At 50.5% G+C, this 20,839-nt stretch overlaps 1 protein-coding gene across 1 annotated transcript; it reads right to left on the reverse strand.

Moving 5' to 3' along the window:
* Window positions 1-15,618: 15,618 nt before the first annotated feature.
* Window positions 15,619-20,808, reverse strand: POLR3C (RNA polymerase III subunit C). The gene is given in 17 exon segments (XM_063421066.1): window positions 15,619-16,096; window positions 16,099-16,139; window positions 16,215-16,257; window positions 16,260-16,363; window positions 16,449-16,498; window positions 16,945-17,046; window positions 17,288-17,438; window positions 17,519-17,579; window positions 17,657-17,708; window positions 18,315-18,395; window positions 18,470-18,562; window positions 18,638-18,742; window positions 18,984-19,072; window positions 19,173-19,358; window positions 19,711-19,966; window positions 20,366-20,558; window positions 20,707-20,808. Coding segments are annotated over 16 exon segments (1,599 nt in total). The 5' UTR covers window positions 20,513-20,558; window positions 20,707-20,808; the 3' UTR covers window positions 15,619-16,058.
* Window positions 20,809-20,839: the final 31 nt, after the last annotated feature.

A 20,839-nucleotide genomic window follows, 5' to 3' on the forward strand; every position in this document is an offset into this window, starting at 1 on the left:
ACCCTAACCCTAACCCTAACCCTAACCCTAACCCTAACCCTAACCCTAACCCTAAACCTATTCATCCTTCTGGGTTCCAGTCTTAATGTGCTTTAAAATAATATAGTATTTTCCATTTATATATTATATATTATCAACCACAGAGCTTTTCAGGATCCAGTACAGAGGTACTGCTTTACACCTAACCCTAACTAACCCTAACCCTAACCCTAACCCTAACCCTAACCCTAACCCTAACCCTAACCCTAACCCTAACCCTAACCCTAACCCTAACCCTAACCCTAACCCTATTCATCCTTCTGGGTTCCAGTCTTAATGTGCTTTAAAATAATATAGTATTTTCCATTTATATATTATATATTATCAACCACAGGGCTTTTCAGGATCCAGTACAGAGGTACTGCTTTACACCTAACCCTAACCCTAACCCTAACCCTAACCCTAACCCTAACCCTAACCCTAACCCTAACCCTATTCATCCTTCTGGGTTCCAGTCTTAATGTGCTTTAAAATAATATAGTATTTTCCATTTATATATTATATATTATCAACCACAGGGCTTTTCAGGATCCAGTAGAGAGGTACTGCTTTACACCTAACCCTAACCCTAACTAACCCTAACCCTAACCCTAACCCTAACCCTAACCCTAACCCTAACCCTAACCCTAACCCTAACCCTATTCATCCTTCTGGGTTCCAGTCTTAATGTGCTTTAAAATAATATAGTATTTTCCATTGATATATTATATATTATCAACCACAGGGCTTTTCAGGATCCAGTACAGAGGTACTGCTTTACACCTAACCCTAACCCTAACTAACCCAAACCCTAACCCTAACCCTAACCCTAACCCTAACCCTAACCCTAACCCTAACCCTAACCCTAACCCTAACCCTAACCCTAACCCTAACCCTAACTCTTACCCTAACCTAAACCCTAACCCTATTCATCCTTCTGGGTTCCAGTCTTAATGTGCTTTAAAATAATATAGTATTTTCCATTTATATATTATATATTATCAACCACAGGGCTTTTCAGGATCCAGTACAGAGGTACTGCTTTACACCTAACCCTAACCCTAACTAACCCTAACCCTAACCCTAACCCTAACCCTAACCCTAACCCTAACCCTAACCCTAACCCTAACCCTAACCCTATTGATCCTTCTGGGTTCCAGTCTTAATGTGCTTTAAAATAATATAGTATTTTCCATTTATATATTATATATTATCAACCACAGGGCTTTTCAGGATCCAGTACAGAGGTACTGCTTTACACCTAACCCTAACCCTAACTAACCCAAACCCTAACCCTAACCCTAACCCTAACCCTAACCCTAACCCTAACCCTAACCCTAACCCTAACCCTAACCCTAACCCTAACCCTAACCCTAACCCTAACCCTAACCCTAACCCTAACCCTAACCCTAACCCTAACCCTAACCCTATTCATCCTTCTGGGTTCCAGTCTTAATGTGCTTTAAAATAATATAGTATTTTCCATTGATATATTATATATTATCAACCACAGGGCTTTTCAGGATCCAGTACAGAGGTACTGCTTTACACCTAACCCTAACCCTAACCCTAACCCTAACCCTAACCCTAACCCTAACCCTAACCCTATTCATCCTTCTGGGTTCCAGTCTTAATGTGCTTTAAAATAATATAGTATTTTCCATTTATATATTATATATTATCAACCACAGGGCTTTTCAGGATCCAGTACAGAGGTACTGCTTTACACCTAACCCTAACTAACCCTAACCCTAACCCTAACCCTAACCCTAACCCTAACCCTAACCCTAACCCTAACGCTAACCCTAACCCTAACCCTAACCCTATTCATCCTTCTGGGTTCCAGTCTTAATGTGCTTTAAAATAATATAGTATTTTCCATTTATATATTATATATTATCAACCACAGGGCTTTTCAGGATCCAGTACAGAGGTACTGCTTTACACCTAACCCTAACCCTAACCCTAACCCTAACCCTAACCCTAACCCTAACCCTAACCCTAACCCTAACCCTATTCATCCTTCTGGGTTCCAGTCTTAATGTGCTTTAAAATAATATAGTATTTTCCATTTATATATTATATATTATCAACCACAGGGCTTTTCAGGATCCAGTACAGAGGTACTGCTTTACACCTAACCCTAACCCTAACTAACCCAAACCCTAACCCTAACCCTAACCCTAACCCTAACCCTAACCCTAACCCTAACCCTAACCCTAACCCTAACCCTATTCATCCTTCTGGGTTCCAGTCTTAATGTGCTTTAAAATAATATAGTATTTTCCATTTATATATTATATATTATCAACCACAGGGCTTTTCAGGATCCAGTACAGAGGTACTGCTTTACACCTAACCCTAACTAACCCTAACCCTAACCCTAACCCTAACCCTAACCCTAACCCTAACCCTAACCCTATTCATCCTTCTGGGTTCCAGTCTTAATGTGCTTTAAAATAATATAGTATTTTCCATTGATATATTATATATTATCAACCACAGGGCTTTTCAGGATCCAGTAGAGAGGTACTGCTTTACACCTAACCCTAACCCTAACTAACCCTAACCCTAACCCTAACCCTAACCCTAACCCTAACCCTAACCCTAACCCTAACCCTAACCCTAACCCTAACCCTAACCCTATTCATCCTTCTGGGTTCCAGTCTTAAAGTGCTTTAAAATAATATAGTATTTTCCATTGATATATTATATATTATCAACCACAGGGCTTTTCAGGATCCAGTACAGAGGTACTGCTTTACACCTAACCCTAACCCTAACTAACCCAAACCCTAACCCTAACCCTAACCCTAACCCTAACCCTAACCCTAACCCTAACCCTAACCCTAACCCTAACTCTTACCCTAACCTAAACCCTAACCCTATTCATCCTTCTGGGTTCCAGTCTTAATGTGCTTTAAAATAATATAGTATTTTCCATTTATATATTATATATTATCAACCACAGGGCTTTTCAGGATCCAGTACAGAGGTACTGCTTTACACCTAACCCTAACCCTAACTAACCCTAACCCTAACCCTAACCCTAACCCTAACCCTAACCCTAACCCTAACCCTAACCCTAACCCTAACCCTAACCCTATTCATCCTTCTGGGTTCCAGTCTTAATGTGCTTTAAAATAATATAGTATTTTCCATTTATATATTATATATTATCAACCACAGGGCTTTTCAGGATCCAGTACAGAGGTACTGCTTTACACCTAACCCTAACCCTAACTAACCCAAACCCTAACCCTAACCCTAACCCTAACCCTAACCCTAACCCTAACCCTAACCCTAACCCTAACCCTAACCCTATTCATCCTTCTGGGTTCCAGTCTTAATGTGCTTTAAAACAATATAGTATTTTCCATTGATATATTATATATTATCAACCACAGGGCTTTTCAGGATCCAGTACAGAGGTACTGCTTTACACCTAACCCTAACCCTAACTAACCCTAACCCTAACCCTAACCCTAACCCTAACCCTAACCCTAACCCTAACCCTATTCATCCTTCTGGGTTCCAGTCTTAATGTGCTTTAAAATAATATAGTATTTTCCATTTATATATTATATATTATCAACCACAGGGCTTTTCAGGATCCAGTACAGAGGTACTGCTTTACACCTAACCCTAACCCTAACCCTAACCCTAACCCTAACCCTAACCCTAACCCTAACCCTAACCCTATTCATCCTTCTGGGTTCCAGTCTTAATGTGCTTTAAAATAATATAGTATTTTCCATTTATATATTATATATTATCAACCACAGGGCTTTTCAGGATCCAGTACAGAGGTACTGCTTTACACCTAACCCTAACCCTAACTAACCCTAACCCTAACCCTAACCCTAACCCTAACCCTAACCCTAACCCTAACCCTAACCCTAACCCTAACCCTAACCCTAACCCTAACCCTAACCCTAACCATAACTAACCCTAACCCTAACCCTAACCCTAACCCTAACCCTAACCCTAACCCTAACCCTAACCCTAACCCTAAACCTAACCCTAACCCGCCCTATCGGCTTCAGCCTGCAAAAATGCCGTGATATTCAAGATTTCTCCCAGATGCAAGATGCCACATTTTGGAACTCGGGCTGCTTTTGGAGTGCCAAATGTCTCCCACAATCTGACATCAGGAACATGGCCACGTGAGTTCAGTTTCCCATGGAAAAGGGCCACCGTTCGTGTCCACCACGATCATCCTGCCTCATTCTGCACCACCAGCGTCTGCCTGCAAAAATGCCGTGGCTATCAGGATTTCTCCCAGATGCAAGATGCCACATTTTGGAACTCGGGCTGCTTTTGGAGTGCCAAATGTCTCCCACAATCTGACACCAGAAACATGGCCAGGTGAGTTTAGTTTCCCATGGAAAAGGGCCACCGTTCCTGTCCACCACGATCATCCTGCCTCATTCTGCACCATAAGCGTCTGCCTGTAAAAATGCCGTGGCATTCAGGATTTCTCCCAGATGCAAGATGCCACATTTTGGAACTCGGGCTGCTTTTGGAGTGCCAAATGTCTCCCACAATCTGACATCAAAAACATGGCCAGGTGAGTTTAGTTTCCCATGGAAAAGGGCCACCGTTCGAGTCCACCACCCTCATCCTGCCCCACCCTGCCCTAACGCCTTCGGCCTGCAAAAATGCCGTGACATTCAAGATTTCTCCCACATGCAAGATGCCACATTTTGGAACTCGGGCTGCTTTGGAGTGCCAAATGTCTCCCACAATCTGACACCAGGAACATGGCCAGGTGAGTTTAGTTTCCCATGCAAAAGAGCCACCGTTCGTGTCCACCACCCTCATCCGGCCACATCGGCTTCAGCCTGCAAAAATGCCGTGGCATTCAAGATTTCTCCCAGATGCAAGATGCCACATTTTGGAACTCGGGCTGCTTTTGGAGTGCCAAATGTCTCCCACAATCTGACATCAGGAACATGGCCAGGTGAGTTTAGTTTCCCATGGAAAAGGGCCACCGTTCGAGTCCACCACCCTCATCCGGCCACATCGGCTTCGGCCTGCAAAAATGCCGTGACATTCAAGATTTCTCCCACATGCAAGATGCCACATTTTGGAACTCGGGCTGCTTTGGAGTGCCAAATGTCTCCCACAATCTGACATCAGGAACATGGCCAGGTGAGTTTAGTTTCCCATGGAAAAGGGCCACCGTTCGTGTCCACCACCCTCATCCGGCCACATCGGCTTCAGCCTGCAAAAATGCCGTGACATTCAAGATTTCTCCCAGATGCAAGATGCCACATTTTGGAACTCGGGCTGCTTTTGGAGGGCCAAATGTCTCCCACAATCTGACACCAGGAACATGGCCAGGTGTGTTTAGTTTCCCATGGAAAAGGGCCACCGTTCGTGTCCACCACCCTCATCCGGCCAGATCGGCTTCGGCCTGCAAAAATGCCGTGATATTCAAGATTTCTCCCAGATGCAAGATGCCACATTTTGGAACTCGGGCTGCTTTTGGAGTGCCAAATGTCTCCCACAATCTGACATCAGGAACATGGCCAGGTGAGTTTAGTTTCCCATGGAAAAGGGCCACTGTTCATGTCCACCACCCTCATCCTGCCTCATTCTGCACCATCGGCTTCTGCCTGCAAAAATGCCGTGGCATTCAAGATTTCTCCCAGATGCAAGATGCCACATTTTGGAACTCGGGCTGCTTTTGGAGTGCCAAATGTCTCCCACAATCTGACACCAGGAACATGGCCAGGTGAGTTTAGTTTCCCATGGAAAAGGGCCACCGTTCGTGTCCACCACCCTCATCCGGCCACCTCGGCTTCAGCCTGCAAAAATGCCGTGATATTCAAGATTTCTCCCAGATGCAAGATGCCACATTTTGGAACTCGGGCTGCTTTTGGAGTGCTAAATGTCTCCCACAATCTGACACCAGGAACATGGCCAGGTGAGTTTAGTTTCCCATGGAAAAGGGCCACCGTTCGTGTCCACCACCCTCATCCGGCCACCTCGGCTTCAGCCTGCAAAAATGCCGTGATATTCAAGATTTCTCCCAGATGCAAGATGCCACATTTTGGAACTCGGGCTGCTTTTGGAGTGCCAAATGTCTCCCACAATCTGACACCAGGAACATGGCCAGGTGAGTTTAGTTTCCCATGGAAAAGGGCCACCGTTCGTGTCCACCACCCTCATCCGGCCACCTCGGCTTCAGCCTGCAAAAATGCCGTGATATTCAAGATTTCTCCCAGATGCAAGATGCCACATTTTGGAACTCGGGCTGCTTTTGGAGTGCCAAATGTCTCCCACAATCTGACACCAGGAACATGGCCAGGTGAGTTTAGTTTCCCATGGAAAAGGGCCACTGTTCATGTCCACCACCCTCATCCTGCCCCATCCTGCCCTATCGGCTTCGGCCTGCAAAAATGCCGTGGCATTCAAGATTTCTCCCAGATACAAGATGCCACATTTTGGAACTCGGGCTGCTTTTGGAGTGCCAAATGTCTCCCACAATCTGACATCAGGAACATGGCCAGGTGAGTTTAGTTTCCCATGGAAAAGGGCCACCGTTCGTGTCCACCACCCTCATCCGGCCACATCGGCTTCGGCCTGCAAAAATGCCGTGACATTCAAGATTTCTCCCACATGCAAGATGCCACATTTTGGAACTCGGGCTGCTTTTGGAGTGCCAAATGTCTCCCACAATCTGAAATCAGGAACATGGCCAGGTGAGTTTAGTTTCCCATGGAAAAGGGCCACCGTTCGTGTCCACCACCCTCATCCGGCCACATCGGCTTCGGCCTGCAAAAATGCCGTGACATTCAAGATTTCTCCCACATGCAAGATGCCACATTTTGGAACTCGGGCTGCTTTTGGAGTGCCAAATGTCTCCCACAATCTGACACCAGGAACATGGCCAGGTGAGTTTAGTTTCCCATGCAAAACGGCCACTGTTCGTGTCCACCACCCTCATCCGGCCACATCGGCTTTTGTCTGCAAAAATGCCGTGGCATTCAAGATTTCTCCCAGATGCAAGATGCCAAATTTTGGAACTCGGGCTGGTTTTGGAGTGCCAAATGTCTCCCACAATCTGACACCAGGAACATGGCCAGGTGAGTTTAGTTTCCCATGGAAAAGGGCCACTGTTCATGTCCACCACCCTCATCCTGCCCCATCCTGCCCTATCGGCTTCGGCCTGCAAAAATGCCGTGGCATTCAAGATTTCTCCCAGATACAAGATGCCACATTTTGGAACTCGGGCTGCTTTTGGAGTGCCAAATGTCTCCCACAATCTGACATCAGGAACATGGCCAGGTGAGTTTAGTTTCCCATGGAAAAGGGCCACCGTTCGTGTCCACCACCCTCATCCGGCCACATCGGCTTCGGCCTGCAAAAATGCCGTGGCATTCAAGATTTCTCCCAGATGCAAGATGCCACATTTTGGAACTCGGGCTGCTTTTGGAGTGCCAAATGTCTCCCACAATCTGACACCAGGAACATGGCCAGGTGAGTTTAGTTTCCCATGGAAAAGGGCCACCATTCGTGTCCACCACCCTCATCCTGCCCCATCCTGCCCTATCGGCTTCGGCATGCAAAAATGCCATGACATTCAAGATTTCTCCCAGATGCAAGATGCCACATTTTGGAACTCGGGCTGCTTTTGGAGTGCCAAATGTCTCCCACAATCTGACATCAGGAACATGGCCAGGTGAGTTTAGTTTCCCATGGAAAAGGGCCACCGTTCATGTCCACCACCCTCATCCTGCCCTATCGGCTTCTGACTGCAAAAATGCCGTGGCATTCAAGATTTCTCCCAGATGCAAGATGCCACATTTTGGAACTCGGGCTGCTTTTGGAGTGCCAAATGTCTCCCACAATCTGACATCAAAAACATGGCCAGGTGAGTTTAGTTTCCCATGGAAAAGGGCCACTGTTCCTGTCCACCACCCTCATCCTGCCCCATCCTGCCCTATCGGCTTTTGTCTGCAAAAATGCCGTGACATTCAAGATTTCTCCCAGATGCAAGATGCCACATTTTGGAACTCGGGCTGCTTTTGGAGTGCCAAATGTCTCCCACAATCTGACATCAGGAACATGGCCAGGTGAGTTTAGTTTCCCATGGAAAAGGGCCACCGTTCGTGTCCACCACCCTCATCCGGCCACACCGGCTTCGGCCTGCAAAAATGCCGTGACATTCAAGATTTCTCCCAGATGCAAGATGCCACATTTTGGAACTCAGGCTGCTTTTGGAGTGCCAAATGTCTCCCACAATCTGACACCAGGAACATGGCCAGGTGAGTTTAGTTTCCCATGGAAAAGGGCCACTGTTCATGTCCACCACCCTCATCCTGCCCCATCCTGCCCTATCGGCTTTGGCCTGCAAAAATGCCGTGGCATTCAAGATTTCTCCCAGATACAGGATGCCACATTTTGGAACTCGGGCTGCTTTTGGAGTGCCAAATGTCTCCCACAATCTGACATCAGGAACATGGCCAGGTGAGTTTAGTTTCCCATGGAAAAGGGCCACCGTTCGAGTCCACCACCCTCATCCGGCCACATCGGCTTCGGCCTGCAAAAATGCCGTGGAATTCAAGATTTCTCCCAGATGCAAGATGCCACATTTTGGAACTCGGGCTGCTTTTGGAGTGCCAAATGTCTCCCACAATCTGACACCAGGAACATGGCCAGGTGAGTTTAGTTTCCCATGGAAAAGGGTCACCGTTCGTGTCCACCACCCTCATCCGGCCACATCGGCTTCGGCCTGCAAAAATGCCGTGGCATTCAAGATTTCTCCCACATGCAAGATGCCACATTTTGGAACTCAAGCTGTTTTTGGAGTGCCAAATGTCTCCCACAATCTGACACCAGGAACATGGCCAGGTGAGTTTAGTTTCCCATGGAAAAGGGCCACCGTTCGTGTCCACCACCCTCAGCCTGCCTCCTTCTGCACCATCAGTTTTTGCCTGCAAAAATGCCGTGGCATTCAAGATTTCTCCCAGATGCAAGATGCCACATTTTGGAACTCGGGCTGCTTTTGGAGTGCCAAATGTCTCCCACAATCTGACACCAGGAACATGGCCAGGTGAGTTTAGTTTCCCATGGAAAAGGGCCACCGTTCGTGTCCACCACCCTCATCCGGCCACCTCGGCTTCAGCCTGCAAAAATGCCGTGATATTCAAGATTTCTCCCAGATGCAAGATGCCACATTTTGGAACTCGGGCTGCTTTTGGAGTGCTAAATGTCTCCCACAATCTGACACCAGGAACATGGCCAGGTGAGTTTAGTTTCCCATGGAAAAGGGCCACCGTTCGTGTCCACCACCCTCATCCGGCCACCTCGGCTTCAGCCTGCAAAAATGCCGTGATATTCAAGATTTCTCCCAGATGCAAGATGCCACATTTTGGAACTCGGGCTGCTTTTGGAGTGCCAAATGTCTCCCACAATCTGACACCAGGAACATGGCCAGGTGAGTTTAGTTTCCCATGGAAAAGGGCCACCGTTCGTGTCCACCACCCTCATCCGGCCACCTCGGCTTCAGCCTGCAAAAATGCCGTGATATTCAAGATTTCTCCCAGATGCAAGATGCCACATTTTGGAACTCGGGCTGCTTTTGGAGTGCCAAATGTCTCCCACAATCTGACACCAGGAACATGGCCAGGTGAGTTTAGTTTCCCATGGAAAAGGGCCACTGTTCATGTCCACCACCCTCATCCTGCCCCATCCTGCCCTATCGGCTTCGGCCTGCAAAAATGCCGTGGCATTCAAGATTTCTCCCAGATACAAGATGCCACATTTTGGAACTCGGGCTGCTTTTGGAGTGCCAAATGTCTCCCACAATCTGACACCAGGAACATGGCCAGGTGAGTTTAGTTTCCCATGCAAAACGGCCACTGTTCGTGTCCACCACCCTCATCCGGCCACATCGGCTTCGGCCTGCAAAAATGCCGTGACATTCAAGATTTCTCCAACATGCAAGATGCCACATTTTGGAACTCTTGCTGCTTTTAGAGTGCCAAATGTCTCCCACAATCTGACACCAGGAACATGGCCAGGTGAGTTTAGTTTCCCATGGAAAAGGGCCACTGTTCATCTCCACTACCCTCATCCTGCCCCATCCTGCCCTATCGGCTTCGGCCTGCAAAAATGCCGTGACATTCAAGATTTCTCCCAGATGCAAGATGCCACATTTTGGAACTCGGGCTGCTTTTGGAGTGCCAAATGTCTCCCACAATCTGACACCAGGATCATGGCCAGGTGAGTTTAGTTTCCCATGGAAAAGGGCCACCGTTCGTGTCCACCACCCTCATCCTGCCCCATCCGGCCACATCGGCTTCGGCCTGAAAAAATGCCGTGACATTCAAGATTTCTCCCAGATGCAAGATGCCAAATTTTGGAACTCGGGCTGCTTTTGGAGTGCCAAATGTCTCCCACAATCTGACATCAGGAACATGGCCAAGTGAGTTTAGTTTCCCATGGAAAAGGGCCACCGTTCGTGTCCACCACCCTCATCCGGCCACATCGGCTTTTGTCTGCAAAAATGCCGTGGCATTCAAGATTTCTCCCAGATGCAAGATGCCAAATTTTGGAACTCGGGCTGCTTTTGGAGTGCCAAATGTCTCCCACAATCTGACACCAGGAACATGGCCAGGTGAGTTTAGTTTCCCATGGAAAAGGGCCACTGTTCATGTCCACCACCTTCATCCTGCCCCATCCTGCCCTATCGGCTTCGGCCTGCAAAAATGCCGTGGCATTCAAGATTTCTCCCAGATACAAGATGCCACATTTTGGAACTCGGGCTGCTTTTGGAGTGCCAAATGTCTCCCACAATCTGACATCAGGAACATGGCCAGGTGAGTTTAGTTTCCCATGGAAAAGGGCCACCGTTCGTGTCCACCACCCTCATCCGGCCACATCGACTTCGGCCTGCAAAAATGCCGTGACATTCAAGATTTCTCCCAGATGCAAGATGCCACATTTTGGAACTCGGGCTGCTTTTGGAGTGCCAAATGTCTCCCACAATCTGACACCAGGAACATGGCCAGGTGAGTTTAGTTTCCCATGGAAAAGGGCCACCGTTCGTGTCCACCACCCTCATCCTGCCCCATCCTGCCCTATCGGCTTCGGCATGCAAAAATGCCATGACATTCAAGATTTCTCCCAGATGCAAGATGCCACATTTTGGAACTCGGGCTGCTTTTGGAGTGCCAAATGTCTCCCACAATCTGACATCAGGAACATGGCCAGGTGAGTTTAGTTTCCCATGGAAAAGGGCCACCGTTCATGTCCACCACCCTCATCCTGCCCTATCGGCTTCTGACTGCAAAAATGCCGTGGCATTCAAGATTTCTCCCAGATGCAAGATGCCACATTTTGGAACTCGGGCTGCTTTTGGAGTGCCAAATGTCTCCCACAATCTGACATCAAAAACATGGCCAGGTGAGTTTAGCTTCCCATGGAAAAGGGCCACTGTTCCTGTCCACCACCCTCATCCTGCCCCATCCTGCCCTATCGGCTTTTGTCTGCAAAAATGCCGTGACATTCAAGATTTCTCCCAGATGCAAGATGCCACATTTTGGAACTCGGGCTGCTTTTGGAGTGCCAAATGTCTCCCACAATCTGACATCAGGAACATGGCCAGGTGAGTTTAGTTTCCCATGGAAAAGGGCCACCGTTCGTGTCCACCACCCTCATCCGGCCACACCGGCTTCGGCCTGCAAAAATGCCGTGACATTCAAGATTTCTCCCAGATGCAAGATGCCACATTTTGGAACTCGGGCTGCTTTTGGAGTGCCAAATGTCTCCCACAATCTGACACCAGGAACATGGCCAGGTGAGTTTAGTTTCCCATGGAAAAGGGCCACTGTTCATGTCCACCACCCTCATCCTGCCTCATTCTGCACCATCGGCTTCTGCCTGCAAAAATGCCGTGGCATTCAAGATTTCTCCCAGATGCAAGATGCCACATTTTGGAACTCGGGCTGCTTTTGGAGTGCCAAATGTCTCCCACAATCTGACACCAGGAACATGGCCAGGTGAGTTTAGTTTCCCATGGAAAAGGGCCACCGTTCGTGTCCACCACCCTCATCCGGCCACCTCGGCTTCAGCCTGCAAAAATGCCGTGATATTCAAGATTTCTCCCAGATGCAAGATGCCACATTTTGGAACTCGGGCTGCTTTTGGAGTGCTAAATGTCTCCCACAATCTGACACCAGGAACATGGCCAGGTGAGTTTAGTTTCCCATGGAAAAGGGCCACCGTTCGTGTCCACCACCCTCATCCGGCCACCTCGGCTTCAGCCTGCAAAAATGCCGTGATATTCAAGATTTCTCCCAGATGCAAGATGCCACATTTTGGAACTCGGGCTGCTTTTGGAGTGCCAAATGTCTCCCACAATCTGACACCAGGAACATGGCCAGGTGAGTTTAGTTTCCCATGGAAAAGGGCCACCGTTCGTGTCCACCACCCTCATCCGGCCACCTCGGCTTCAGCCTGCAAAAATGCCGTGATATTCAAGATTTCTCCCAGATGCAAGATGCCACATTTTGGAACTCGGGCTGCTTTTGGAGTGCCAAATGTCTCCCACAATCTGACACCAGGAACATGGCCAGGTGAGTTTAGTTTCCCATGGAAAAGGGCCACTGTTCATGTCCACCACCCTCATCCTGCCCCATCCTGCCCTATCGGCTTCGGCCTGCAAAAATGCCGTGGCATTCAAGATTTCTCCCAGATACAAGATGCCACATTTTGGAACTCGGGCTGCTTTTGGAGTGCCAATTGTCTCCCACAATCTGACATCAGGAACATGGCCAGGTGAGTTTAGTTTCCCATGGAAAAGGGCCACCGTTCGTGTCCACCACCCTCATCCGGCCACATCGGCTTCGGCCTGCAAAAATGCCGTGACATTCAAGATTTCTCCCACATGCAAGATGCCACATTTTGGAACTCGGGCTGCTTTTGGAGTGCCAAATGTCTCCCACAATCTGAAATCAGGAACATGGCCAGGTGAGTTTAGTTTCCCATGGAAAAGGGCCACCGTTCGTGTCCACCACCCTCATCCGGCCACATCGGCTTCGGCCTGCAAAAATGCCGTGACATTCAAGATTTCTCCAACATGCAAGATGCCACATTTTGGAACTCTTGCTGCTTTTAGAGTGCCAAATGTCTCCCACAATCTGACACCAGGAACATGGCCAGGTGAGTTTAGTTTCCCATGGAAAAGGGCCACTGTTCATCTCCACTACCCTCATCCTGCCCCATCCTGCCCTATCGGCTTCGGCCTGCAAAAATGCCGTGACATTCAAGATTTCTCCCAGATGCAAGATGCCACATTTTGGAACTCGGGCTGCTTTTGGAGTGCCAAATGTCTCCCACAATCTGACACCAGGATCATGGCCAGGTGAGTTTAGTTTCCCATGGAAAAGGGCCACCGTTCGTGTCCACCACCCTCATCCGGCCACATCGGCTTTTGTCTGCAAAAATGCCGTGGCATTCAAGATTTCTCCCAGATGCAAGATGCCAAATTTTGGAACTCGGGCTGCTTTTGGAGTGCCAAATGTCTCCCACAATCTGACACCAGGAACATGGCCAGGTGAGTTTAGTTTCCCATGGAAAAGGGCCACTGTTCATGTCCACCACCCTCATCCTGCCCCATCCTGCCCTATCGGCTTCGGCCTGCAAAAATGCCGTGGCATTCAAGATTTCTCCCAGATACAAGATGCCACATTTTGGAACTCGGGCTGCTTTTGGAGTGCCAAATGTCTCCCACAATCTGACATCAGGAACATGGCCAGGTGAGTTTAGTTTCCCATGGAAAAGGGCCACCGTTCGTGTCCACCACCCTCATCCGGCCACATCGGCTTCGGCCTGAAAAAATGCCGTGACATTCAAGATTTCTCCCAGATGCAAGATGCCACATTTTGGAACTCGGGCTGCTTTTGGAGTGCCAAATGTCTCCCACAATCTGACGTCAGGAACATGGCCAGGGGAGTTTAGTTTCCCATGGAAAAGGGCCACCGTTCGTGTCCACCATTATCATCCGGCCACATCGGATTCGGCCTGCAAAAATGCCGAAAAGCAAAAGGGCAAAGTCCCCTGTACAAACCCCCAATGGCTCACCGAGTGCTGCCCTGTCTAGCACAAAGGTTTTCCCCCAACACCTCCTTCAAGCAATGCGCCACACCCAAGTGCACCCAGCTGCTCCCCCAGACCCAAAGAAGAGTCTCTCACCATTGCTCCATAAGACACTCCTAGAAGCACAACACAGGCACATCTCCTCCAGCAGCTCCAGGCCAAAGGGGGCTGAGGCTCCCCTTTTAAAGCACCCCTGGCAGGAGCCGCCCCCTCATCAACCTCAGAGCCCTCACCTGGCAGTGCTCTGAGCCCTCATCAACCTCACAGCCCTTACCTGGCTGCTGTCACTCCGAGCGTGAGGGCAGGGGCAGAGGGGACCTGCTGCTCGTTCCCTGGACAGCTCATTGTCTGCACCTGACACACTGGGGCACCCGGCTCTGTTCTGTCGGGCCCAGGCCTGGAGATCACCTCGGCGCACTCCAGGGCAACGTGTTCAACACAAGAGTGCTCCGGTGCTCCATGCCCTGCGCTGCAGCAGATCCCTGCCCAGGGACTGCTCAGCTTCCTCCTGCAGCTCAGCCGGGAGAGCCCCGGCTCACCAGAATTCGTTTCCCCGCTCCCCCCACTGCTGATTCCCGTGTTTGGCTGCAAAAACGAGACCGGGCAGGGACCCCCGCCCCACGCAGCCTCCGGGTGCTCAGCACGGGCTGGGGGGGCCGGGGCCGGGCTAGTGGGGCCAGGGCTGGGGCGGAGCCTGAGCCGGGGCCGGGCTTGGGGCGGAGTCAGGCCTGGGGCGGAGCCTGAGATGGGGTTGGGCTTGGGGTGGAGCCTGAGACGGGGCTGGGGCGGGGCCAGGGCTGGGCTCAGGGCGGAGCCCGGGCCAGGGTGGGGGCGGTTCCTGGGTTCGCTGTCCAATCAGAGCTGCCGATGCTTCAGTGAGCCCACGAATTGTGTGCCGGGAGGGGATGAACACCAAATGAAACTCGGGACAGTCTGGGGTTTGTTTGCTTTTGGGTTCGTGGTAAAACTTTGGGCTTTTATCACCAGGGCAAAGAATATTTAACTTTTCTTTTGGGGGGGGAATGGGGATCTGCAGGAGGGGGGAAATTAATTTTTTTTTCTCTTCTTCTTCATTTTTTTGGTGTTTTTTTCCGTTTTTCTGGTTTTTTTCCGTTTTTCTGGTTTTTCCTCATGTTTTGGGGGGAGACACCCCCAGAAATTCAGGGATATCCCCTGGAACAGGCCTTGATCCTGGGCTTCTGCCTGCTCAAATGACAAAGGGATCAGATTTCTCCCAGATGCAAGCTGCCAGGAGAGACAGGTTATGCCAGGGATAGCATCACCCTCTGTCAGTCATGAGCAACAGGACCAGTCTTGAGGGACACAAGGACAGTTCTGTGTCTGTCCCGTGTCCTGTGTGTGTCCCCCCGTGTCCTGCATCCTCTGTGTGTCCATATCCTGTGTCCTCTGTGTCCATGTCCCCAGTGTCCAATGTATCTCCATGCCTGCCACTGTTTTCTGTGTCCCCAGGCCCAGCTGACAGGCAGGTGCATTAGCAACTATTGCTTTATTCTCAGTAGCACAAGCACCCTGAGCAGAGGAATCTGGTCCCTGCCTTTGTCCCCCTCCATATCCCTGTCCATGTCCTTGTTTATCGCCCTGTTCTTCTAAAGTTCTTCTTAGCCTTCTGAAGTTTACATTTTTGGAGTCAGAGTTTTCACAGTTTTTCATATAAACAAAAGTCAATGTTATTCTAACTGTCTGTTGTTTTGTATTCCTTTCTGGAGGAAGAGAGAAGTTGATGGACCGTTGCTTTGACCAGTGTGGTTGAGGAGGGGGTAACCCCATCCTCCAATGCACAGCCAGTATCAGAAATGTATAAATATCAAAGCGAAAATTAAACTTGTTCTCTTTTCCTGATCTCAACTTTGTGTGTCCGTGTTGTTCATTTCGTGTCATACTGTGACACTTGTTCCCATCCTGCTCCCTCACGACCTCTTCGTGGTGCTCTCGATGAATGACTCAGGACAAAGATGGTCTCATCCACCTGGTTCTCACTGGCATCGATCCTAGGGGACAGACAGTGATGGGCAGTCCCCTGCAGGGCTCCCAACCCCCATCTCCACCCGTTCCCATCCCCTTACTTGTTGACATTGCGCTTTAGGGTCTCGAGCTGCTGCCGCTCAGACCTGTGATCATCTCCTCCACCTCGTGCAGCTGCGCCGCCTCAGCACCCGTGGCCTGCATGGAGGCCAGGATGGCCTCCACACGCTGGGACTTCTCTAGGAGCCTCCTAGGAGGGAACATGGACACATGGGCATGGCAGGGGGCAGCTCTGGAGCCACCACACCAAGCCAACCCCCAGCCACAGCGCTCACTTGTTCTCCTGCATTTCATGCTGCCTTCGCTCCATCAGGTTAGCCACGCTCTGGGGAAGAAAACAGGTGAGTACCTAGCACGGGTGTGTTGGGGAGCACCGAAGAACCCTGTGGGGACATGGGCACAGTCACTGCCACCCCTGCATCACCACAATGGAGAGGGCTGTGACACCTGGACCCTGGGAGTAACGATGGAGCTCTGGAGGGACAAGAACCAGGTAAGGCCCCAGCCCAGGTGTACTGGGGGACACCAAGGGACCTTACACTCCCAAGAAACACAACAGGGGGACCCATGGAGGATAGTGCTGCTGTGGTGCTCCTGTAGCCCTCCCTGTGGCTACAGGAAGGAGGGGAGTGTGACACCTGGACATGGCACTTTCCGGGACTAGGGGCTGCAACAGCTCCCTGGAGCAGGAGCTGGCAACAGGGCCTGGATCCCCTGGGAATTGCTGCATGGGTAGACCAGGATCTGTGATACCTGGTCCTTGGGATTCACCTTGTAGCATCTGTGAAGAAGCATCCGAGCAGCGGCCATCACGTTCACCGTGTACAGGTAAAAGGTGCGAGATGGAGCGTGGTCTGGAGTCTTTGGAATTTCCTGTGGAAGGGCAGAGGGGCAGACATGGCGGGAAATGAGTGGGGGTATCCCCTTCCCCAGAGGTGTCCCTGTGTTCCCTCCCTGATGGGTTCCCCAGACCCAGATTCCAGGTGGGATCACTTGGAAGTGCTCAGAAATGCCCATTACCTGGACAGCTGTTCCACCTGGGGAATCTCTGGGATGCCAGAGCTCCCTCACTTGTAGGGTCACCAAGTTTTCCAGGATCCTGGAGATCCCTCACCTGCAAGGACACCAGGTTCTCGGAGAGCATCCTGTAGAGCATATCCTTGGCTTCCTTGGCTGGGATCATGGCAAAATCCTCCACCTGCTTCTGCTCCAGGTACTTCTTGCGCAGGAGCAGGCGGAATATCCTGGCGCAGCGAGAGCCAAACCTGTGCAGGAGGAGCAGGATGAGAGAGAGATGTGGGAAGGGGCTGAGGGGGGCCCAGGAGGCTCCAAGTCCCCGTGTCACCTCTCCTCCACAATGGACTCCAGCGTGGCCGTGGCCAGGGACACCAGGGCCTTGTGCAGGTCTGTAGGGGCTGAGGTCAAGGACAATTCCAGAGCCTGGTGATGTTTCTGGCCTGAGAACGCCGAGCTTAAAGGATACTGACGGTGTAGGTGCCTCCGCCGCTGTCCCCTGACTTCCCCACGAACTCCAGCTGCAGGGGAAGATAATAGAGAAAAGTTCAGGATGTCCCCTGAAGGAAGGAAAATACAGATTTTTTTTCCTTAAAATCTGGAGTGGGAAGAATAAGAAGATTTTAGGGAAAAAAGATCTGGGACTTTAACAGCCTAAAACCATGGGCCAGGTCTTACTGACACTTCCCGGGGCTTTTAAATATCTTTAATATCTCTTAAATATCTTCAGTGTCAGAATTTTAGATAGATTTAATGACTTTGAAATAACTTCAGTATTTTTTAAATAACTTTGGGTATCTTTTAATATCTACAATATCTTTTATGTATCTTTCTAGTACCATCCATATTTTTTAAATAAGTTACATATCTGTTAAATAACTCAAGTAGTCTCAAGTAACTTCAGCATCTCTCATAGATCTTCAATGTCTGTAAAATAACTTTAATACCAGATAAATAATTTCACTAGCTGTTCAATAACTTAAAAAATCTTCAGTATCTGTTAAAAACCTTAGGTAACTCTCAGCAAAACATGCTTTACCCTCAGACAGACAAGGAATCATGGAATCAACAGAGGCTGGAAAAGCCCCAGGGTCTCCCCAGCCTGTGCCCAGTGTCCCCAGGCTCACCGGATCATCAGCCAGGAGCGCCAGGTACTGGTCCAGCACCTGTTTCCCGATGTTGTACCCAGCTGGAAGAGATCGGAATATCTATGGCAGAAAACACATGGAACATTAAGGGATTTCAAGGGATCCGAGCTTCCCAGGGGCCTCCAAGGACCCACCTCATTGGAAGAGAGCGGCTGCGTGTGGGAGGCACCCGAGGCTGTGGTCACCTCGCTCATGCGCAGCATTGTCCGCACCACCTCACTGCTGGTCTGTACTGGGAAAACCAGGAATTAGAGTGGGAAAAGCTCAGCTCCAGAGTGGGAATGGAGGTGGAAGGCACAGACCTGGTCCATGCGGCTGGCCACAGCACTGACCAGAGCCTGGTCACGGAAGTGCTGATGGAAGCGCTCCAGGTTGACTTGCCAGTAAATGCCATCGTCTGGGGGAGTCTGGGGAGGACAAGGACAAAAAGTGAGAGGAAAGGGGGCAGGAAACTGAGGAAAAGGAGGCACAAAAAATGAGGAAAAGGAAGCACAAAAAATGAGGAAAAGGAGGCACAAAAAATGAGGAAAAAGATCAGGTGGTCCTGGTTTCCCCAGAACCGGTTTGGGAATATGGATCCCGCTCTTCCCATGTCCCGATCCCCAGGCCAGAATACCAAGGGCACCATCACTCCAGCACTCCCATTACCTCTGATCTTCCTCCCTCCTGCTTCTGCTTTTTGGCCTTGTGCTCCCCCTCCTCTTCCTCACTGCATGAGTGTCTCCGCTTCCCTTTTCCTGTCAACCCAAGACACTATTTCCCATCAAACCCATCACTGTGGCCTCAACACGTGGCTAAGTGCTGCCTGAGGCCCCCCAGGATCCCAGGGGTTCTCACCGACAAGGCTGAGCCGAGGCACAACGTACATATCCTTCTCAGCAATGGCCAGGGCAGGTGCAGGGGCTGGCGGTGCCTTGATGCCCCGAGGGCTTTCCGGGACTGCTGGGCATCTCTGGATGAAGTGGGTATCTGCCAGGCGCACAAATGTGCTGGACACTTCTGTGTAATCCATGGTTTTCCCATCTAGATGGGAGGAGAGACACAGTGGATGGATCTGGGATGCTCCTGAGGCTTCGGAGAATGTGGTCGTGCCATCTTCACAGCCACAACCACAAGCATCCCGAGGACCCTTTGGGACCACATTCACAAACCCAATACCAAGCCCCTGATTTTTAAGAAGCTTCCCACCCTTGGTGGTCCCCATCGGCCTGTTTAAGACCTGATGCTGGATGTTCCTAAGGCTCAGAAGCACACAGTGACAAGACGGCCACCACCACAGCCCGGCTGTGAACACCCCACGGTGCCTCTGGTCCCATTCACCAACTAAACCCACTGCCAGATCCCATTTTTTTTGAGGGAGGAGCTTCCTACCCACCTTCCATGGTTTCAGCGAGACGATCGGCAACCTTGGCAACAGCGCAGCTCATAGGGAGGTGCCCGTGGAGCAGAAGCTCCTCCACCAGCAGCTCCCCTGGGTCCCCGTAGAGCGTCTTGGCTGTGTAGATGTAGCGGGGGTAACGCAGGATCCGCAGGATCCGCTCACTCCGCGCCTCGTACTCCACAGAGCCCCGAGGCTGCACCTCATAGCACACCAGGCTGTGCTGGATGAGGACACAAAGGGCCTTTTTCACCTGTGGGAGAGAGCGGGAGGGTTGGACTCCAATGGTAACGACCCTGTCCCATCTTCCTGGGCATTCTCTCCCTGCCCAGATCTCAGTTTCCCTAGGGAGAATCAGAATTTCCCTGCTCCTTCAAAGACTAGTTTTTCAGGGAAATACAAGTCATGCTCTCCATTAAAATCTTTCTCCCTGATCTATTAAAAATTCCTTGTCCTTCGCCAGGTTTTGCCACTAGTCTGCCCCTGCTCCTGGACTCTATTCCTGCCTTTGCTCGCTACGGACCAGTAGTGTCCGTCCTTCTTCCCAAAGTTGTTTTTCAGAGACACACAGACCTCCCACTCCCGATTTATTTAATTAAAAATTCCTTCTCCTTCTCCAGCTTTTCCTCCCTCGACTCCTCCCATCCCGTACCTGATCCGGGAGCAGCCCCGTGTCCCCGACCAGGAGCCGCAGCGGCCGCGGTCCCGTCCGGAGCAGGGAGATCCCGACTTTCTCCACGATCTCCCCGAAGTGCTCCTGGAGCAGGAGGGAGCAGAGCCGTAGCTCTGCCTGCGTCATCCTCGCGGCTCCGGAACCCCAGGAATGAAGCGGGGGGAAAAAACAGCTGGGTGGAGAGAGAGGGGACAGATGCTGACCCTGTCGCAGGGGTCCTCGTGTTCTCTCTTGTGAGATTCCCCTCGCAGTGCCCTCCCACGAGTGGGACCCCCCCCCCCCCCCCCGGTCAGGGGTCCCGGTGCTGCCCCCGCTCTCACCGCCAGGCCCGGCCTAGTTCGCCACTGCCGCCGTGACACCGGCCACGTCCTGTGGCCACTTCCTGTCGCGCCAGTTCCGCTGCCGCCCCCTGTTCCCCACTGGGAGGCTTACACCAGGGGGCGCGCAGGCTGC

The sequence above is a fragment of the Prinia subflava genome, chromosome 35 (assembly GCF_021018805.1).
Source record: "Prinia subflava isolate CZ2003 ecotype Zambia chromosome 35, Cam_Psub_1.2, whole genome shotgun sequence".
In the NCBI taxonomy this organism is placed as follows: domain Eukaryota; kingdom Metazoa; phylum Chordata; class Aves; order Passeriformes; family Cisticolidae; genus Prinia; species Prinia subflava.